Source organism: Sinocyclocheilus rhinocerous, unplaced genomic scaffold (genome assembly GCF_001515625.1).
Source record: "Sinocyclocheilus rhinocerous isolate Xijiao unplaced genomic scaffold, SAMN03320098_v1.1 scaffold1164, whole genome shotgun sequence".
NCBI classification, from domain to species: Eukaryota; Metazoa; Chordata; class Actinopteri; order Cypriniformes; family Cyprinidae; genus Sinocyclocheilus; species Sinocyclocheilus rhinocerous.
This window is the reverse complement of record NW_015643253.1, coordinates 1656353-1675707: the sequence shown is the minus strand read 5'-3', so window position 1 is coordinate 1675707 and position 19355 is coordinate 1656353. Positions and strand designations below refer to the sequence as shown.

At 34.8% G+C, this 19355-nt stretch overlaps 2 protein-coding genes across 13 annotated transcripts in view; both read right to left on the bottom strand.

Moving 5' to 3' along the window:
- The window catches only part of nrcama (neuronal cell adhesion molecule a), a 52337-nt gene extending 37872 nt beyond the window's left edge, over positions 1 to 14465 (bottom strand). For 11 of the 12 annotated variants that reach the window (XM_016574717.1, XM_016574724.1, XM_016574725.1 and 8 more), the window contains exon 1: positions 14251 to 14465. The gene's annotated coding sequence lies outside the window, so the exon portion shown is untranslated. Of the gene's footprint in view, positions 1 to 76; positions 271 to 14250 lie in introns of those variants that run through there. The other variant, XM_016574718.1, reaches the window with a different exon arrangement.
- A 3749-nt stretch (positions 14466 to 18214) lies between these two features.
- Positions 18215 to 19355, bottom strand: part of pnpla8 (patatin-like phospholipase domain containing 8) — a 9841-nt gene continuing 8700 nt past the window's right edge. Inside the window, exon 9 of the mRNA XM_016574716.1 lies at positions 18215 to 19141. Within this exon, the coding sequence (XP_016430202.1) occupies positions 18867 to 19141 (275 nt within the window). The 3' untranslated portion in view covers positions 18215 to 18866. The remainder of the gene's footprint in view (positions 19142 to 19355) is intronic.

The following is a 19355-nucleotide window of genomic DNA, read 5'->3' as shown; positions in this document are numbered from 1 at the left end:
AAATCAAGATCAAATCACTGAGAACCAACCAACAACAAAAAAAAAGTGTAATTTTTCACAGCTAGAACACTGTTACCTTAATACTGCAGTGAGTCAACAGCAGTCCTTTCCTGGTCACGGTGTGTATGAATTGTGTATCTCGCAAACCATTCTCTGTGGCCCGTGTAGCATGTGTGTGGCCGGTGAACGCTCTGACAGGCATCTGCCTCACACACACACAAACCCGGCCGCTCGACTCTCCCTGCATGGCATCCACCCCCATGTGCCTGCCTCCTAACTCGGTGAGATTAACACACCCCTTTGTCACCGTACAAAGGGGGTTAACGCATGTCCTGGAGCAAATCAAAAGCATATAGGGACTGAGGGATGGAAAGGGGGAAAAATAGAGGTAGAGAAACAAAGACACGGATAAAAAGATATATAGTGCAGGTAAAGTGATATTTGTAGATTTGTATTGTACAATGAGCTCTTGATACACATCAGACTCATTTAGTAGATCTGTTTGTTCTGTCAAGTGTTTGCTTAAGCGTTTCCTTTAAATGGAGCAGAATCGCAGATGTGCAGAAGACAGTGTGAAATGACTGTCAAATACAAAAGCTGTGCAGAGCTTCAACACTTAACTGACAAAAGCCTCAATCAATGACTGAGGATCCTGTGGTGAAAGATTGAGCGCAGATTTCATAACCAACAGAAACCTCAAGACGGTCTTGAATCAGCGCCAACAGGCATCAGTCTCAATACTGGTTTTGGATAAACAAATTTAGACTTTATTGTTCTCTTTACAGTCTTCAATAAAATTCATAATTATAAAAGCAGAGCTCTATGGCAACCAAAACATTTATCCTAATGTAGCTAGATGCGATTTTACAGCCCTCTGAGCTCATAAAACAGCCTTCAATGTTGACATAATGACTCATGTAATGTCATATAATGGTCATTTTAAAGGTTCAGAGCATCTGTTTACACAAAGTCAACATGTATTCTCATTTGCGATGCATACTGCTTCTGTAAAGTGACTTATTTTTAAGCAACACGCATGTTCAAAGAACAAAACTGTAGGACAGGACTTAATTCTACCCATCAGGGACAATGATTAAATGGCTATTAGACTGTTTACTAAAATGACATCAGTGAAAAATGAAAATAATTTCAGAGGAAGTTTTGATTAAGTAACATTTTGATTGAGTATTTAGAAGACTTTTTAAATTTAGAATAAATCATGACTAAATCTTGCATATTATATATTGTTGTGCACAATATCTCAAGAAACATGCTCTAAGAAAGTAAAAGGAGTCAATTTTTAATTAATTTTGATATCAAATTATAATTTAATATAATTTACCTTCCTGCAGTGCTCAAATACAGGCATTTCTTTTTACCTTGTTTGTCCTGCCAGTTTCAGAACAATAAAATAAAAAATACATCCTATTCTGTGGTTAGCAAATGAAGACAACATTTCTCTGAGAAAAATTTATCAATTCCATTAGTAATCTCTTATCATCAATAAGAGGATATCTTAGGCATGGTGAAAAGCATTTTATAAAATTGTGACAATGGTAATATAATTTAAAAAATAATTAATATGAAAAAACAATTCTGCAGCTAAGTAATATAGTTCTAATTAAACTAAGTGTAGGCTGACATCGGGTTGCCAAGCAACGTAGCAAGTTGGCTTACTATTGTAGATATCAACTGATATGCAGTCGCAAGTGTGTGTGTGTGTGTGTGTGAGAGAGAGAGAGAGAGGGAGAGAGAGAGTTCATACAACCAGAATGTACTGTATACTAAGTAAAAAGGTGATCTTTAAACTGGATATTGAAATATTGTATGTGACATATACCAGTTTGTACATTCCTGTGCCTCCCTGTATTGTATATTTTTGATACCATGAACAGATATATTTCAGTATCCTAAAAGTAATACCCATATCCAATAACGAAGGGCCCATTTTGCCATACTGTGGCTTTTCGAGTATCATATGAGTGAGGACATGTAGATACAGTCTAGAGTATATATGAACAGAAAGAAAAGCACTGATTACTTTCCCCAGCTCTCAGCTTTAATTTACTCTGTCTGAGTGTTAACATCCGTCAGACTGGGGTCCCTCACACACACACACACACACACACACACAAATGGCAGAATAGACAGAGCACTGGAGAGCTGCACAAAAGGGCATGGAGAGGCCTTTTCACACAGCAGATTTAGCACACACCAGCTGGGCTTTCAGCACAGAGACGAGTCGCCACTGAACTCTCTGTCATTTCCACTTCAGCTCTGAGGACACAGTTATCTACACTAGTGGACAATACATGGACATAATTCCCACCAGACCTCCAACAGCTCTAGAAAAGAAACAAAAGACCTGCTTTTCTTTTTAACCTTTTAAGTTCATAATCCACTTGATCTTGTGCAGGATCACATATTTGATTTTATATATAGGCCTATATATACTTTATATAAACAAAAAATATATTTATATAGATGAATGGGTGGATAGATAAAAGACAATGATTAAAAAATAAAAGTTTTATTTTATAATAAATAAAAAATATAAATACTATATATATAAATATATACTATATATATATTATAGTAATACATTTTATATTTAAGTATTGAGTTACATTGGCATTATGAGGAAAACAGATAAAAAAAAAGAGAAAGCAAAAGGAAGTGAACTAGAACTGTTGGCATGATGCCCCCTGGGGAGGCCACACATCGCAATAAGACATGGTTATTTGATTTTTATGTTTATGATGTGGTTTGAGCAAAGGCCACATGCTAAGAGAGCGATGGAATGGTTTTAGGGTTCCACACACGAGCGTACAGTTCTCAAAAATCTACTGGAATCATCTACATACAACAAAAGAAGTGGTGTAGCATTGTGTTTTAAAGGTATAATAATTTCTGTCCCACTAGCATCACTAAACTGATTTGAAAAAACAAAGACTTGCCATAAATAAATATGTTTAAAAATTATAATGATGTAATAAATGCAATAAAATCTAAAAGCAATCATTACAAATTTATATTAAAACAAAAAATGTTAAAATATAAATGAAAAATTTAAAAAGCAAAAGAATATATATGTATGTACCTGTATATACACACAATTTAATTTAGCTTTATATTTAAATATATTTAAACTAAATAGTATAGAAATATAATGGCTATTTAAAAAAATTTTTAGCCATAAACTTTAAAATGACTTTTCATTTTCAAGCCAGATTTCTTCTGTTTTAACCACTTATTCAGGCGCACCGTGTATAAAAGCTCTCACAACTCATTTTACACCACTGACTTATGTGCCTTCCATTTTATTGATATGCCTGTTTATATAAAGGCCACAGTTCTCAAAAACAGTCAATAAAACAGCATTCAGCCCTCTCCGATAAGGTCAGCATATATTGGCCATATTTTCCACACAAAGGGCTCATTACCACACTGATTCTTATTTGTTCTGTAATCAAGATTACCCTTGGGTTTATAAAGCACGCAGTAAACAGCAATGGCAGAAATCAGCTCTTGAATGGCCACATAACTCAGTCGCTCTTTCAAGCTGCCGATCACACAACATCATCACCATGGAGACTCACTGTGGCAACAAGGCCCGGCGATGGTGGGGCCACCCCGGCGACCCCGACCTACCAGACATTAAGCCGGCACTCCGGAGAGAAACTAATCTTGTGTAACATACAATGAGCAAGCACGGAAAGAACAAGTCAAAGCAAAGAAGCAGACACAGAGGGATAGTCGGCCAAGAGAAAGCTAATGAGAAACGTATTCTTCAAAAGAAAACACGACAAGCTGGTGGTTATAAAAAAAGAGAGTGGGATAACTGGGGAACTACTGGGCCGTATTTCACTCTGAAGGGAGCTATACATCTGATGGATGAGAGAGCAGAGGGTCAGGAAAGGCTTCTGTGATGGCTATTATTAGGCCCACTATAGAGAGATTTCTCCTTAAGCCAGTAACTCAGCTGATGAGAAATCTTCCCAGATCAACTCCCTAAGGCTCGTGAATCACACCGGACACACTCACCCTGTGTGCAAGTCAAGAAAAGATGTCAGCTGAGAGAGAAATTTGAACATATCTCTATTCACTGAGCATCCAATGTGACATTCTTTAAAAAAATGTAAATACATTTAAATAAAATAAATTAATATAAAAAATAAAAATAATATAAATTAACAAAATACTTAACAACTGTCCCTTTCTGAATACATAAAAAAATAATAAAACAATATAATATAATATAATAATTATATCCTAGTAATAAATAAAATAAAATAAAATAAAATAAAAGTTGTCACCCCTTTTTGTACAAGACCTGAATATAGGGTATTCAGTATATTGGCTGAATATACATGAGCACCTGACAATGAAAAAAGAGGATTTACATACATCTAAATGTTGCAAAAACAATGTCATTAAACATCCAACAAGCAACATCCCAGAGATGCATTGCAGAAAATCAAACACTTTCAAAATTTGCCTACATTTTCCAAATGAAAACACGCACACAGTTGTGCTTTCAGAAATCCAACCATATTCCCACCTGATTTCAAATTGACACGGCACAAAACGGATCTTACACGTCCCTATCCATCATGAAATGCTCCATCAGAACTAACTCTAGTGTGTAAGCACCCTAATTCTGAAAACATTACTGCATTTGTAATGTTTCACCTCAGTGTCCCGCAGTGACATTCCCGAGAAGAGATTTCTCTATGAAGACTTTCAACAGACAATAAATAACAGGAATACCTTAACTCCATACGGTGACTGTGAGAGTGTGGAGGTCCTGAATAATATTGTTATCCAAGCAGCAGAACCCCATTAATGCAGGACTACACTGCTACATGCCAGATACTGTAATTGAACAAAATGACAATAATCCAGAGAAAAATGAGTTAAAACAGCATGTGCTGAGCAGACAAACACATTCTATCATCTTAGAAGGTCACAGCATAGGCGCTACTGAAATAAGCACCTCCATATCCTGGGGTTTGCCTACAAAAAATAATTTGAAATAGTCAACTATATCTGGCCTCTACCGGACAAAATGACAAAAGCGATTGTCCACAACAGCATATTAGAGCCCCATTTGGCCTTATTTGTAAGCAGTCAGGCTTGAGCGGGCAGCAATGTCATTTCCATGTGCACGTCCAGAGCGCCCGTCTCTGGCAGCAACAGACACTCAGAGCGCACATGCAAAATGAGTCTGAGTCTTGATTTCCATTATACAAAGTGGCATTACGTTTGTCATGTGGATGGTATTATAAATCAAGAGCAGTGCAGCAGCCCTGACATGCCTTCACATCAGTTTCATGGGCACAGATGCATGAACCAGATAAACAGATGCAATTGTCCCCCTAACTGTTATGAATATTGAATTATTGTTATGAATATTGAAATATTGAATCTCTTCATTATCTGAATGGTTAAAAATTACATTTTTAACTTGACATGCATCCTTAAAACAGCATTTTAATATAAGAAACCTTTATTTATTTTTTAAAGGCATTATAAAAAGTAAAATTATGATATGATCCCTTAAATCTGATCCCTTGGTATTGACAGAATAGTTTAACACTTTTTGCATTCACTTTTAGGGACAGAAATGACATCAAACCACTGCTTCACCACAATCCAACCAAAGACAGGAACATGTCTTTCTTTATTAAAAAAAGAAAGCAAGAAAGCTCAATAAACAAACAGTCGAGTGTTGACCTTTGCTCTGATGGTCGAGAGCCCTTGAAGGTCGCATGCATAACAGATTACAGGCTTGATATGTCAAATACGAAGTGAAGTAAACGGAGACCAAAACCAAGTCAAAGGAACTTCAGGGCTTTAGGATGTAAAATAGCTGCCTGTTCTAGAGCATATTGTACCTGACTAATGAATTAAAAAGTATATGTAGCAGCCAGACTAAATTAGTAGTCTAAACTGTAGGCCTATTAGCTAAATTATTCAGTGTTTATGCCACTGGCATTGAACTGCCATATTATCACCCAGAGTCACCTACATGGCCAGAGGTCTCATTCTACCTATTTTTTAATCACTTTAACATCATTTCATAATCTGAGCTCAGTGGAAAATATACCCCTAACAATGAATCAGCCCCCTGGCAAACCATAAAACTGGCTTTATATATGAACAGACAAACTACTTGAACGTTAACATGAAACAGCATTCACAATCTATTGATGAATGAATGAGAAAAAAAAGTTAGGACGGACTTGATTTGATTCTTGTAAATGTAATGGATCATGAAAAGTGTAAAATTCATACTAGAATGGAGCCAAACCTGAATGCAAATTTTTAATATCTGTCATGATTTGCTGTTGTAACTGTTACTGCAGCTTGATGTTAAAATGATAACCAATATTAAATTACTGTATTAAATGCTCAAACATTTTTCAAAGACTTCATTAAAGGGGTCATATGATGCAATTTCAAATTTTCCTTTCTCTTTGGAGTGTTACAAGCTGTTCGTGAATAGATAAGATCCCTAAAGTTGCAAAGTAACATTTCCGTCACACGCTTGAGGTATTCAGCCAATCACAACGCACTGGATAGCTGGCCAATCAGAGCACACCTCGCTTTTTTAGAACGATGAGCTTTGTAAAAATCGACGCGTTTCAGAAAGGCGGGGCATAGAGGAGCAACAATAATGTACATTATGTGGAAGGTTTTTTAACCTTAAACCACATAAAACACATTGCATTACACCAAATACACAACATAATGTTCTTTTTAGCAACGTCATATGACCCCTTTAACAATGCTAATTGCAAATTAGCAATGCAAATTAGCTAAAGAGCTATTTGGCTATTGGCTGACATTAACATATTTTTAAAACATGGTAAGGACTCCTTTGCTGTAAGGGTGTTATAATGTCCTCCACTTTGCTATATTGATTTGTGATGCACTGAGGTCAAATCTAATCCTGAGGTCAATCTGTCTATACTGCTGAACTATGACACAATCACGCATGTTAATAAATCAAACCCTAAATCCCAACCGCAGCATACAAAAAGCTCATGTATAAAAGCACAATGCATCAAGTTACCAAATAAAGATACAAAACAGCATTTTAGAAGGATTTATAAACATTTGCATGCTTCAAAAGATGCTCACAAACATAGTTTAACCGTATTACCCATATTGTCACGACAGAAACAAACCAAAGAGTTTTGTTACAGTCTAGATTCAAGTGAAAAAGTTAGTCATACTGTACGTAGGAGGGCCCACATGCCTGAATGTTTTCAATATTTATACCTCATAAATCATATGTCAGGAGTGACACTGTTATTCAATATAACTGTACTGCATTGATCGCCCGCACAGCAGTGAGTTTGGTCAATTCAAGCCTCTCTTTCTCTCAGCAAGTCTCCAGTCTTTCACCGCTCTATTCAATCGTTCATTCTGTTCATCACAGTCAGACTGAACTCCCGCCAAACCCTGTCAATCTGGATTCAGTGGAAATAACAGGGAGCTCATAAAACACAACGTGTGTAAGGAACTGTCATTCTTTATAGACTATAAAGTGCATTTAATATGGGGATATAAAATAAAAAGCCGTTGCCTTTAGTTTATAGAATTTTTTCGTTTCCCAACATTTTTGAATTCACAGTGCGATCAATAAGGCCTAATTAGCCCTTTATCATGGTATTACTGTCCTTAAAATTATTTAAATATTTAATGTCCTTAATTATTTAAATATTATATAAAAATTATTCAAATAAAAACAGCCATTTTTATTTACTTCATTATTATTATTTTTTTTTTTTTTTATTCTTCAAGGTCTAAGCAAGCATAACTGATACATAACCCTGGATGAAATCTTACCAAACTTCAACAGTGTAATAGTTATAGTTTACATTATGTTTCATCTTTAAAAGAAAAGATAGAGGCACATGACTCTAGTAGCATATTTTTAGAAAACAGTGCTAAAATAATGTTGGGCTTTCCCTAAACTGATATCATTTTAAGAGTTAAAGAGGAAGAGAGAGAAAGAAAGAAAGAAAGAAAGAAAGAAAGAAAGAGGAAAAAAAAGATCAGTTTAAGGTGTCTGTATCAGTTTCAGAGGTTGTGAATGTGAATGAGGACAGACAGATGAAAATCAGTCTAAGAGAAAAAAATCATTTTCATGCCATAAAGATCTGGTAGATACAAAAGAAAAGTTTTTAAAGGCTTGTTTTTATAAGATACACAATTCAATCTTTCACAATTCAATCAAAACAATCATTCTTTTACTCAAACCCTGCACCGCACCACTGAAGAAGCCAAATTTAATCTAACCATTTCCAGAACTAATATCAGTGCATTTACACAACTGGCAGAAAATAATCTACTCTTCCTTTTGATATAACTCATGTTAATGACTTTTCACAGTTGACAAGGGACTCTGATATGAAGCTCAAAACATCATTAAAGTCTACAGAAGTCTGTCTGGAGTGTGTCTCAGGCGCACAGGGGAGTTTGAGGTCTTTAAAGCAGGAAGTTGGATTATTTTAGACCTCCACTGTGATTCACAGACATGCTACAGACAGAAACCAGCCGCCAAGACTTTTTGGAAAACTTTTAAAGGCAAAAAAACATGCGTGTGACTCACATTAGATCAATATTAAACCCTCATCAAAGCATACAGGATTGTTTTGAGTGTGTTTGGAAGAAGGGAGGACGCAGGGTTCACAAAAGAGGCCAGGAAGACAAGAACAGAAACTTGTCTCACAGGAGCAAAATTTTACAGGGCTTGTGGGTGCCATGACCTCCAAGTTCTTTACACTGAGTCATAAAGTCAACACACATCTCTCTAAAGCAGCAAGCAGGCCACAGACCACAGCTCTCAAATACTCATAAATCAGCAGGGTTAAAGCACAATGATTCTACGCCAATTTAAATATTTCACATTTCTCCCTGGTTAGGTTGGTCGGACGTTAGACGTTTTTCAACTAAACGCACGTTCTTAAGATGCCACTGATATGTTGATGCAAAACACAAAGAAGCAGTGTCTTTAAAGGTTTGTTACTTTTTACTGAAGTTGATAATATGACAACTACAATTTAAAAATATTTACACTGTAAAGTTGCATTTATATTAGGGCTGCACGATAAATCGCATGCGATATTTAACGCGCATCTTGTCAGTAAAGCCGGTTCTTTAATCAGCGGTAAATCTCCATCACATGCGGGCTTTCACATGGAGCAGCATTAACTACACAGAGCCATTGTTCACTGACAAGCTGCGCAAAACCACGATCATATTTTGCGCATGTTTTGCGCAGCTTGTCGGTGAACAACGGCTCTGTGTAGTTAATGCTGCTCCACGTGAAAGCCCGCACGTGATGGAGATTTACTGCTGATTACAGAATGGCTTTACTGACAAGATGCGCACTAAATATCGCATGCGATTCATCGTGCAGCCCTAATTTATATTAATAGTTACATTATATATACACACTACCAGTCAAAAGTATGTAATGATTAAGATTTTATAATGATTTTGAAAGAAGTATCTGATGCACAACAAGGCTGCATTCATTTTAATAAACAATACAGTAAAATAGTAATACTGTGAAATATTATTATAATTTCAAATAATGGTTTATATTTTAATATATATTAAAATGTAATTTATTCCTGTGATGGAAAAGTTGAATTTTCAGCAGCCATTAATTGAGTTTTCAGTGTCACATGATCTTTTAGAAATCATTATAATATGCTGAAATTATTTTTATTAAACAGTTATATATTAAATATATTAAAAATAAATCCATAAACAATACTGAAGTTTATAATATGACAACTAGGGGGATGGAAAAACTTAATATATAAATATTTAATATATATAAATAAATATATATATATAAATAAATATATATATATTGTTACTCAACTTGTCGGATGCACTGTTGTCCAATTCATCTGGTCGCAATTTACTAGCAGTTCATAAATTTAAAGCATAATTCACAAGCAGATATGCCTTTTTAGCCTATAATGCACTTGAGCTGAACTCACTGTGTCCTCATATCGGTTTTCATAATGGTTAAACATAAAAGATAACATTCCTTTCCCATAAACAGTCCTAGACTTGAACTCTATACCTCACATTTCCTCCTTTGCAAGGACTTTTATTAGTGGTTAGTGCTGAAGACAGAGGATTGAAAGACAAACAAACTAAAATAAAGTTCATGAGATGACAGTTGAAACTGAACAAAAGATGTATCATCTTAACCTTATTAGAGAAATAAAACATAGTATTGCCTACATATAAAGAAATACAGACCAAATATAAACATTCATCTGATGCATTTCACAGTACTGCATTTTCTTCAGCTCATACATCACAAATCAAGCCAGACAGAAGGAGCTAAAAAAGCTTATATTTTAATCAGCACAACATACAGTACTCCATATAGGAGGCAAACACATGCCACTTATTTCTTGAAGTTTTCATCACCCAAATTACTGTGCTTTATAATGTAATTCAATTAGAAGCATGAAGCTTGTGCATCGACTAAAATGGTACAAATTTATCATACAGCACATGAAATAAATCACTTCAACTAAGAGAAACGAGTCACTATATAAGCAGTGCTTCATGTAATATTGCTGATCACAGCTTTTTTTAGTCAAACCAACAACTCTGAAGGAGCAAAATCAGTTACGATCCATCAGAATCCGATAATTATGCCTTCTAGAGAACATATTTAATAAATATTATCCATGTTTTGATATGGTCCCATCAATTAATTGGTGAATTTATGCTGCCAAATCCAGTAATTTTAGTAAATAAAACAAAGAATATTGTATTATGCTCTATACAAGAATTTTTTTATTTTTTTTTTATTTTATATTTTATTCCAAATTCTATTTTAAGTTTAATTATTTAAGTTTATTTTAAGTTTCTATATACTTCAAAAATTGCGCGTTTAATTTTTACTTGCAATTTTTTTAATTGTTTGTGAAATTTACTAGCAATATCTGAGTGAAATTGGTGTTTCATTGTAAATTCTACCAATATTTGCCCACAAAATTTCACCAAAGTTTCGCTAAAGTGACCACACCTTAAAAGCACAATCCACTAGCTGATTGGTTGAAAGACAATCACATGATGCCATCCATCTTCAGTCATGTTTGGCCTTAATCTCCACTAATCGTTTATCAGCCATGACAAGAGTCACTTATTCTTTTTGAAGCATGTTAAGACAGAGCAACAGAGATGTTTGGCTATACTGAATAAATCTGCAATCCAAATGATATAATGCCAGATTGATCTAAAATGAAATAGAGGCAAAAGTAGAATACCTACACCAATGTAACACCTGTTACATTTCCCCTGGCAATTCCTCTCACAGAAACTACTACCACACCTAAAGTAAGTTTGTGTTACACTGAGTTCATGCCCCTTAAATCCAGCTCAGAATCTATGATGAATTAAAATCAGGTCACAAGGCACATGTGGCATGTTTGCAAAGCAATTACCAGCATGCAAATGTCTAGCCTGCCATGCCGATGACAGCTGGTGCAAATGTAAATATCCAGCATTTAAACTTACTGAGTCACAAATAAACACTCCAAAACCTCAGCACAAGCTATTTACTTCTTTCCCTGTGATCCTCTCTGTGCATTATTGTCCAGTCACTCCATACCAGATGGTGGAAAGTGCATGGCTAGATAGAAGGCAAAGGTCCATGATGAAGCACAGCTGGCTTGGCGGCACGTACCTGGTGCCTGTTGTGCTTCATCAGCGTTGCTATAAATTCCCATCCAAAAACCCCCAAAAAAGCATTTGATGTGGCTCCACCTGGACTCTGTTCAGAATTCAATTTCATGGAGCATAATTTTGATATAAACAGGTTAAAATGCAGCAACCTAACAAAAAAGGCATAAATTATGGAATTTAATAACTAAATAGAATAGAAAGTTAAGTTCTTATTCCAAACAAAACTGAACAAAATCTGTAAAAATCCAAATTCAGATTTTCCAATCTACTTCCAAAGTAGATGCATTTGATGGAGCAGTGACAAAGGTATTAATTGAAAAGTATATTTTTGCAATGAAATAATGAATTGTTCCAAAACAATTTCAGAGTTAGAAAAGAATTATCAAATTAAATTTTAAAATAAATCAAAATTTTTAAAAATGTAAAATAAATAAATGAAAATTAAAAAAATAATAATAATATAAAATAATAATAATATAAAATAAAACAAATAATAAAATATAAAATCAAATATAAAATCAAATAAAAATATTTACACCCTTAAATATAAATAACCTGCTCCACAAATGGCTTTCTGTTCCTGTCTCTCAACTGCATTATACTAGCATTCACTCTCACACAGTCTAATTTCTGTTGTTACATCCCTGTACAAATGCTAATTAAAAATTGCTATGAAAATCTAAATGGGAAACTATTCTCATCACAAGGTACTTGTGGCTCTGCAGCACACAAAGTAACAGCTGTTATGCACACGTGCATTATAATTTCCCATTGCCTGGGACATGAAAGCAAATGTCCCATATTTTCTCATTCATTAATCATCATTCAGTTGTGTCGATGTTAGACCGCCTGCAGGTCACCTATGAAGCCATCAGAGTATTTAAAATCTATGAAAAATTACAATGAATTAGTGCAGAGCACAAACCATCCATACAATAAATTGCCCTAACCTGCAGTGTTTGACTGTCCAGTGTCCAAATGAAATAGCACTAGTGTTGACCTGCAGTAAATAGTCACAAAATATAATGAAGGCCAATAACTGTTTTGCCAATTAGACTATGTCCTGAAGAGTTATTTAAAAATAACTCTAAATAGCATCACCAATTCTAATTAAATAACATGTTTCACATACAACAGCCTGTAACCTCATAAACAGACCACATCCTGACATCTTTGACTTAATGTTGCATGTATTACAGTAAATTACACCTGAGGCCCATTAAAAACACTGACTGATGCAGTAGGCCTGTGGTTTCATCATTTGACAGAAAAGAACAATTGTAGCCTTTTGCATTCTTTGTTTGTGGGTTTACAATATTTCAGTGTTTCTTCATGCTTGATAATTTACACACAACTACCAAAAGGAATTTTACAGAAATGTATTCATTTTCGGAGTCTTTTTACAGCACAAAGTAAATTCAAATATTACATTTTCTCAAAATCGTTGTTGACTGCATGTGTCAAGCTCAACCATTTGATTCAATTATGTTACCCACATTATTATAAGAAAAAAATGTCAAACAATTTACGGGAAATATACTATAAATATCCCAACATGTTGATCATCCAACATATGGCTACTACTGTACAATAATTTATTTTTGGGCTAAATTTGCCACCCTGTTACTGGTATAATTTGTTTGTATATTTATGTATTTTTTATTAAAACATTATAACCTATTTTAGATGTTTATTTAATGTAAAACTACAAAAACTGGTTTAAACTGTTTTTAGACAGGTCCAATATTTTGGTAACAGTGTTGCAAAAGTTATGAACACCAAAGAAAAAGAATAGAAAATAAAACAGCTTAAATAATATTCAGTTGACAACACAGAGGCTGACAATTGTCCTTTCACAATATGTTAAAATAAAAATAAAAGTGCAAAATAACAAATATGTACATTTTTAAGAGTTTAGGTCCCATTTGCAACCTTTTAATGGAAAATGCCATTAAACGTAGGCTATAAAAGACTATTTTCAAAAAGAAAGAAGGACAGGAAAGAAAGATGCAGTAATGAAAGAGCCTTGTTCCCGTTGTCTTTTGTGGGGTATCCTATGACTGTAAACGGCTGTTTTTTTTTTGTCTTCATGCCATGACAGCAGGTCCATCTAGTTCTCAAATGAAAATGAATAAATACCCAAATCAAATATTTACATTTCAGAAATGCGGCTTAATGAACAAATATTGAGGGATGATGCCTTTAAATGACGAGAACACCTGCTGGTGACCGAGCAAGATTTCACTTAAACACAGACTTTCATGTTGGGCCGTTTATCAGCACGACACACAATGAAAGCTTCATTTTAAACGAAGATCCACATTATCCTTTGTGATGCCTGCCATATCGCCGTGAAAATCCGCATCATCATTGGTTGCCATGGGAGAAGCCCGTCTGGATGCTCCTCAGCGACTCAAATACTGCACCTACTGCGCATTCTCCTTCCCAAACGCGTCTCGCCATGAACACGGAAAGAATAACGCTGTATTCAAGATAAAGAACTGTGAAACTCACCTATTCCAGTGATGAATCCTCGACCCGTCCGGTTTCACGGGATTGATGTACGTTTGGTGTGTTGTGTAGTCGGCGCGCACCGCAGCTTCTCTTTCTCCTCGAGCGCTCCTGCTGCTGTCAAACGCGCAGCGCCGTCACGCGCACGCTCAGTGCAGGCGCAGCTGCAGCTGCACGAGGAGCTTCAGGCAGACGGGAGCACTGGAGCAGGACACACACAAACACACAAACAACACTACTGGACACTTTTTATACTCTTAACTTAAAAAGAATTATGGTTCAAAAGCTGTATTTGTTCAATTCTGTTTGTTTTTCAAAGAAAGTCTTATTCTTATAAATGATGGATGAGGCTCCTCAAACGTAAAGGGATAGTTTACCCCAAAATGAAAATGTTCCAAACCTGTAGCCTATGAGTTTCTTTCTTCTATTCAACACTAAAGATGTTTTGAAGAATGGTAGAAACCAAACAGCTGCTGGTAGCCATCGACGTCCATAGTATTTTCATTTTTTTTGGGTGAATTATGCCTAAATATTTATCAAGTTTTTTAGTTGTGCTTATAATAAAAAAACTGTAATAATAATTAAATATAAAAAGCAACATTATTTCCATAATATTCAATGATATAATTGAACATATATAAACAAAATATATTTAATTTTACATATGTAAAAAAAATCTATACTATAATAAAAATATAAAATAATATATTCTGTGTGTATAGATATTACACACACACAGAGAGGCACACACACACACACACACACACACACATTAGAATGGCAAATGAGCTCATCAGAATGATTGAAGGATTTTGTAACAGTGTTTTCTTTGTAGACTGGAGAAATACTTCTCAAATTGGGGTTTTGGCATGACAGGTAAAAAAAAACTTTCAAATACATAAAAAAAATAGACATTTAAACAGTTCTTAGTGTATCTTTTAATCAATTAAATGTTACATTGGTGAACAAAAAATCAGTGTTTTAAAAAACCTTTAAATGTATACAATATCAGTAACATGCAATAAAATAAGTTATCGTTGTTAAAATAATTAATTATAAGTGTGTCATTAAAAGTAGTCATGAAAGAATACCAATCCAACTCAAATCTACAATTTCCAGTCTACATAATTTTCTAAATTACTTCGTCAAAGCCATATTTAGGCATGTGTTTGTGCAGATGGGTAGCGTTGCTTTGTGATTTTTTTTCCCTCTATGCAGGACATCTGATTTATAGTGTTGGTTTGGCAGTGCAAGTGAAAATGAGCATGTTAGTCCTCCCACTGTACAGCATCATGTCTGATACCCAGCCACGTCTTCTCAAAATGTGAATAGACGCACCACTTACTGTGCATGAAACCATGATTGTTCTCAAGAGTCCAGAATGTCATGGGACATCTGTACTATCAGGGAAATATGAGGAATACAAGACACAAGAGATGGAGAAAAAAATAGAGTAGCATGTAGTGAAAGTGAAAATAAAAGACATGGAAACTAAAGTCTAACCAGTTTCAAAACTTTCAAGAGTATTTTTAAACAAGAAAGTTTGCACTGATAGGCTACTTCAAGTGTGCTCTCAATACAACTGTAGCTCACATCTCTCTGAGCAAATGCAGACTGGCTTTGTTTATACTTCCCACTTCCTAAATTGGTTTGCAGACAGATTTGAAGACACACATCATCCAGAAATAATCCATACAGTATGTACCAGAGCAGAGCCAACCGGTAGGCTGTTTGCTTATGGAAAGGAAGCTTTAAAAGAAAAGAATAAGGGGGAATCAATAAATTATGAATAATTTCGGCCATTTTAGGAATAATATATAATCATGTAATCCATATAAGTAACTGTAATCTGATTATGAGCATTTTAAAATGTAATATAACACTCAATGTACTCGATCTGATTACATAATATCCAGAATACATGTAATCAGTAAATACCCAGCACTGTAAATGACGCATTATAATCAGACTCTTGACAATTAATTTAATTATAAAGGAATGGTTAGCGTCATTCCATTTACTCACCTATGTGTAAATAAACGTTGTCCTCCGCTTCTTCGTCATGCCTAATTTGCATATGACTCTGTCGTTCAGTCTCATTTGTTTTTTGTGATATGTTTTTATTTTGTATTTCATCACATTTTTGGCTAAATTTGAAAGTTTCTTCAAATTTCCATAACACAGGTGTGAAAGTGATTGAGAGCAACTCTTTGAGCTGGAACAGAAAATATCATAAACCTTAGAAGTGAAACAAGAGATAGAAGCCCAACATTTTTCAACCTGGATCTTGTGAAGGTGGAGCAATGGTTGCTAGGGAACAGGTCTAGATTACATAGGGGACTGACATATCACTTTAGATATGAATTTACAAAGTAGAAGAGTGTGACAACAATTCAGATACACAAATAAGAAAATATTAATTTCCGCTACAGGAAAGAATAATACTGAAATCATCTTAGTGACATATTAGTCACATTTGATGCTGAATGTGTAAGAAGGCTCTAGTCTGTTTTCCATTGCCTGTTTGAGGGGATTCTGGGAGGTGGATGATGCAAGAGTGAGTCAGACATGCTCCTTTTCTGTTCCTACTCGATCGATGGATCTAACAGCCAGTGACCTTCTCAGCTGAGAACACTCTCACATCTGTGTGATTATGGATCATGACAAAAACTGCATTGGCTGATAGTAACAAAATATTGAGCAGATACAATCCAGATTAGAAATTGTTCAATTAAAAAAAAAGAAGAAGAAGTGGGCATTTCCACTGCAGTTTTCTTAGAGGAATAGTCTGCCGTCTCACATGTATATATGGCATCCCCCAGTAACACTGAAATGCAGAATTGAGCATATTTCTATTAAATACAGCCTCTTCTCACACTCACCTGTGGGGTTTGACACATCATTGAACGTTTCCATGGATAAGACACATTCCTCACTTCAGGTTAGGCTACATAGCTGAGAAAATAACCAACTCACTGACCTTTTTTGAAAAACATTGATTTACTATGTGCCTGCTTTTCTGTCTATGCTGTAAAAAATGATTTTTTTTGGAAGTTGTAACAAAATGACTACATTTTACTTAAAAATTTCATGTTTAATTCAACGTTACATAATATTTCTTTGTAATTGTGAAATTTACCAACAATTTCTGAATGAAAATTGTTTCTACACCATTTTTTTTTTCAGTGTATAAATGCTGTGTGGCTTTTATATTTCTCATTGGGCTACAAATGTAAATATATTTGAGTACATCTATGTGTTTGACTGCATACTTGACAGGCTGCTAAAAAGCTACTAAATACTCCCAGATTAATTACAAATAGAATAAAGTGCCGAAATACATACCTTTCAGCCTAATTAAACTGATAAATAATATCTAAATTGTGGATTCCCAATGATAGGCGCTCTTTATCAATATCAGGAGGTGGGGGAAAAAAATCTAAAAAAGATTTATATATTTTTGTGACATATTTTGTGAGAAGAACTATAAACCATTAAACAAACTGAAGTTTAAAATCATTTATTTGTCTTCATAATCATCAGGGAATACAGTTTTAAGGTGTTAGGAAAATGGAATTTCTGAATCAAGCTGTTAAAATTGAATCTACAACACTGTTATAATTTTACTCATTTTACACATTTTTTTTTACACACTCATTTTAAGCATTCAAGGATTAATAATATTTTACAATATTATACACTCAATCTGAACAGACCCAATAAATTATGTCAAATATTTTCCAGCTAAGTGCACGCAGAAGCAAATAAAACTGTGTACTGGAAAGCAGCTGAGGCATTCAAACATAATACGCTAAATCAATGATCATTTCATTAGTATTTCCACAATAATCAATGCAAGCCATCTTCAGCGATAACACGACTGCATGAGTGCTTTTGAAACACTGTGTGCAAAATCTTTAAAACATCAGTGCTGTTGGATCCCTTTGCGGTCTGACATCAATGCAAGCCATCTTCAGCGATAACACGACTGCATGAGTGCTTTCGAAACACTGTGTGCAAAATCTTTAAAACATCAGTGCTGTTGGATCCCTTTGCGGTCTGACATCAAATTACAAGGTTGATCATTTTAATTTAAATAAATTAAATTAAATTATGAGGTTGAAAATGATTTACACACACTTTAGTCTGTGCATTTAGCAGCTCACCTCATGCTAACTACAGTACTGTCAGTTCAGTCGACTATTACTCAAGGTTTTTCGAGGAGAGACACTACACAACAGCAACTTTATCCTATTGCAAATTAACGGATCAAAATTACTTTAGTATTTCCCAACAAATGAAAAGCAGCAAATGCAAGTGCTAGCTAGTCAGTGTTGCCGCTAACATTTCATGCTTTCAAGGCTCTTCGTTTCAAACAAGACAAGGTAAGCAATAACTTTTCTTACAATAACAATAAAGCCTTAACATCAGACCTGATGAACCTTTTCAATCTTATGTGCTCGTCAATATGAGGCAACAGACTTGATTCCCTGTTTTAAACTGCCATATGGCAACATGTAACACGTAATTCCACTGCAGCGCACAGTTAACCTTGTTAAATGTTAAATAGGCAATGGAAAAGGTCAGTGGTTGTGCTAGTTTGGTTTAGAGTGTGAGTTTCAGAGTTTGGAGCGAAAAGGAAGGCCATCGTACATGTCAGCTTTATGTTGGCCCCTTTCGGCTAGTTTCTGAACGATGCCCTTTTCTTGAGTGAGAACACGAGCCACTTTCTTTAACTTATTCTCGTTACGTTCCAGGTACTGCTGACCCTCAGCCTGCAGGACGTCCAGCCTATCCTGTCTGCTCTCGTCCAATGGGATCTCCTCACTCATGTAAGGGTTAAAACGAAAATAAGTGTTCGGGGGGAGGAGGGCATCCAGCATCGTGTGGACCTCTACAGTATAAGAAGAGATTAATTAATAAGGGTTTATGTAGTGAATGACAAACAACAGAATAATAACAATGTTTCATGATTTATTATTTTACTTGTTTCATAATGTCATATCACAGTTCTCATTATTTCATTTTTCATATAAAAATTAAAAATTTCATATTTTCATATATACTATGATATATATATATATATATATATATATATATAATTTAAA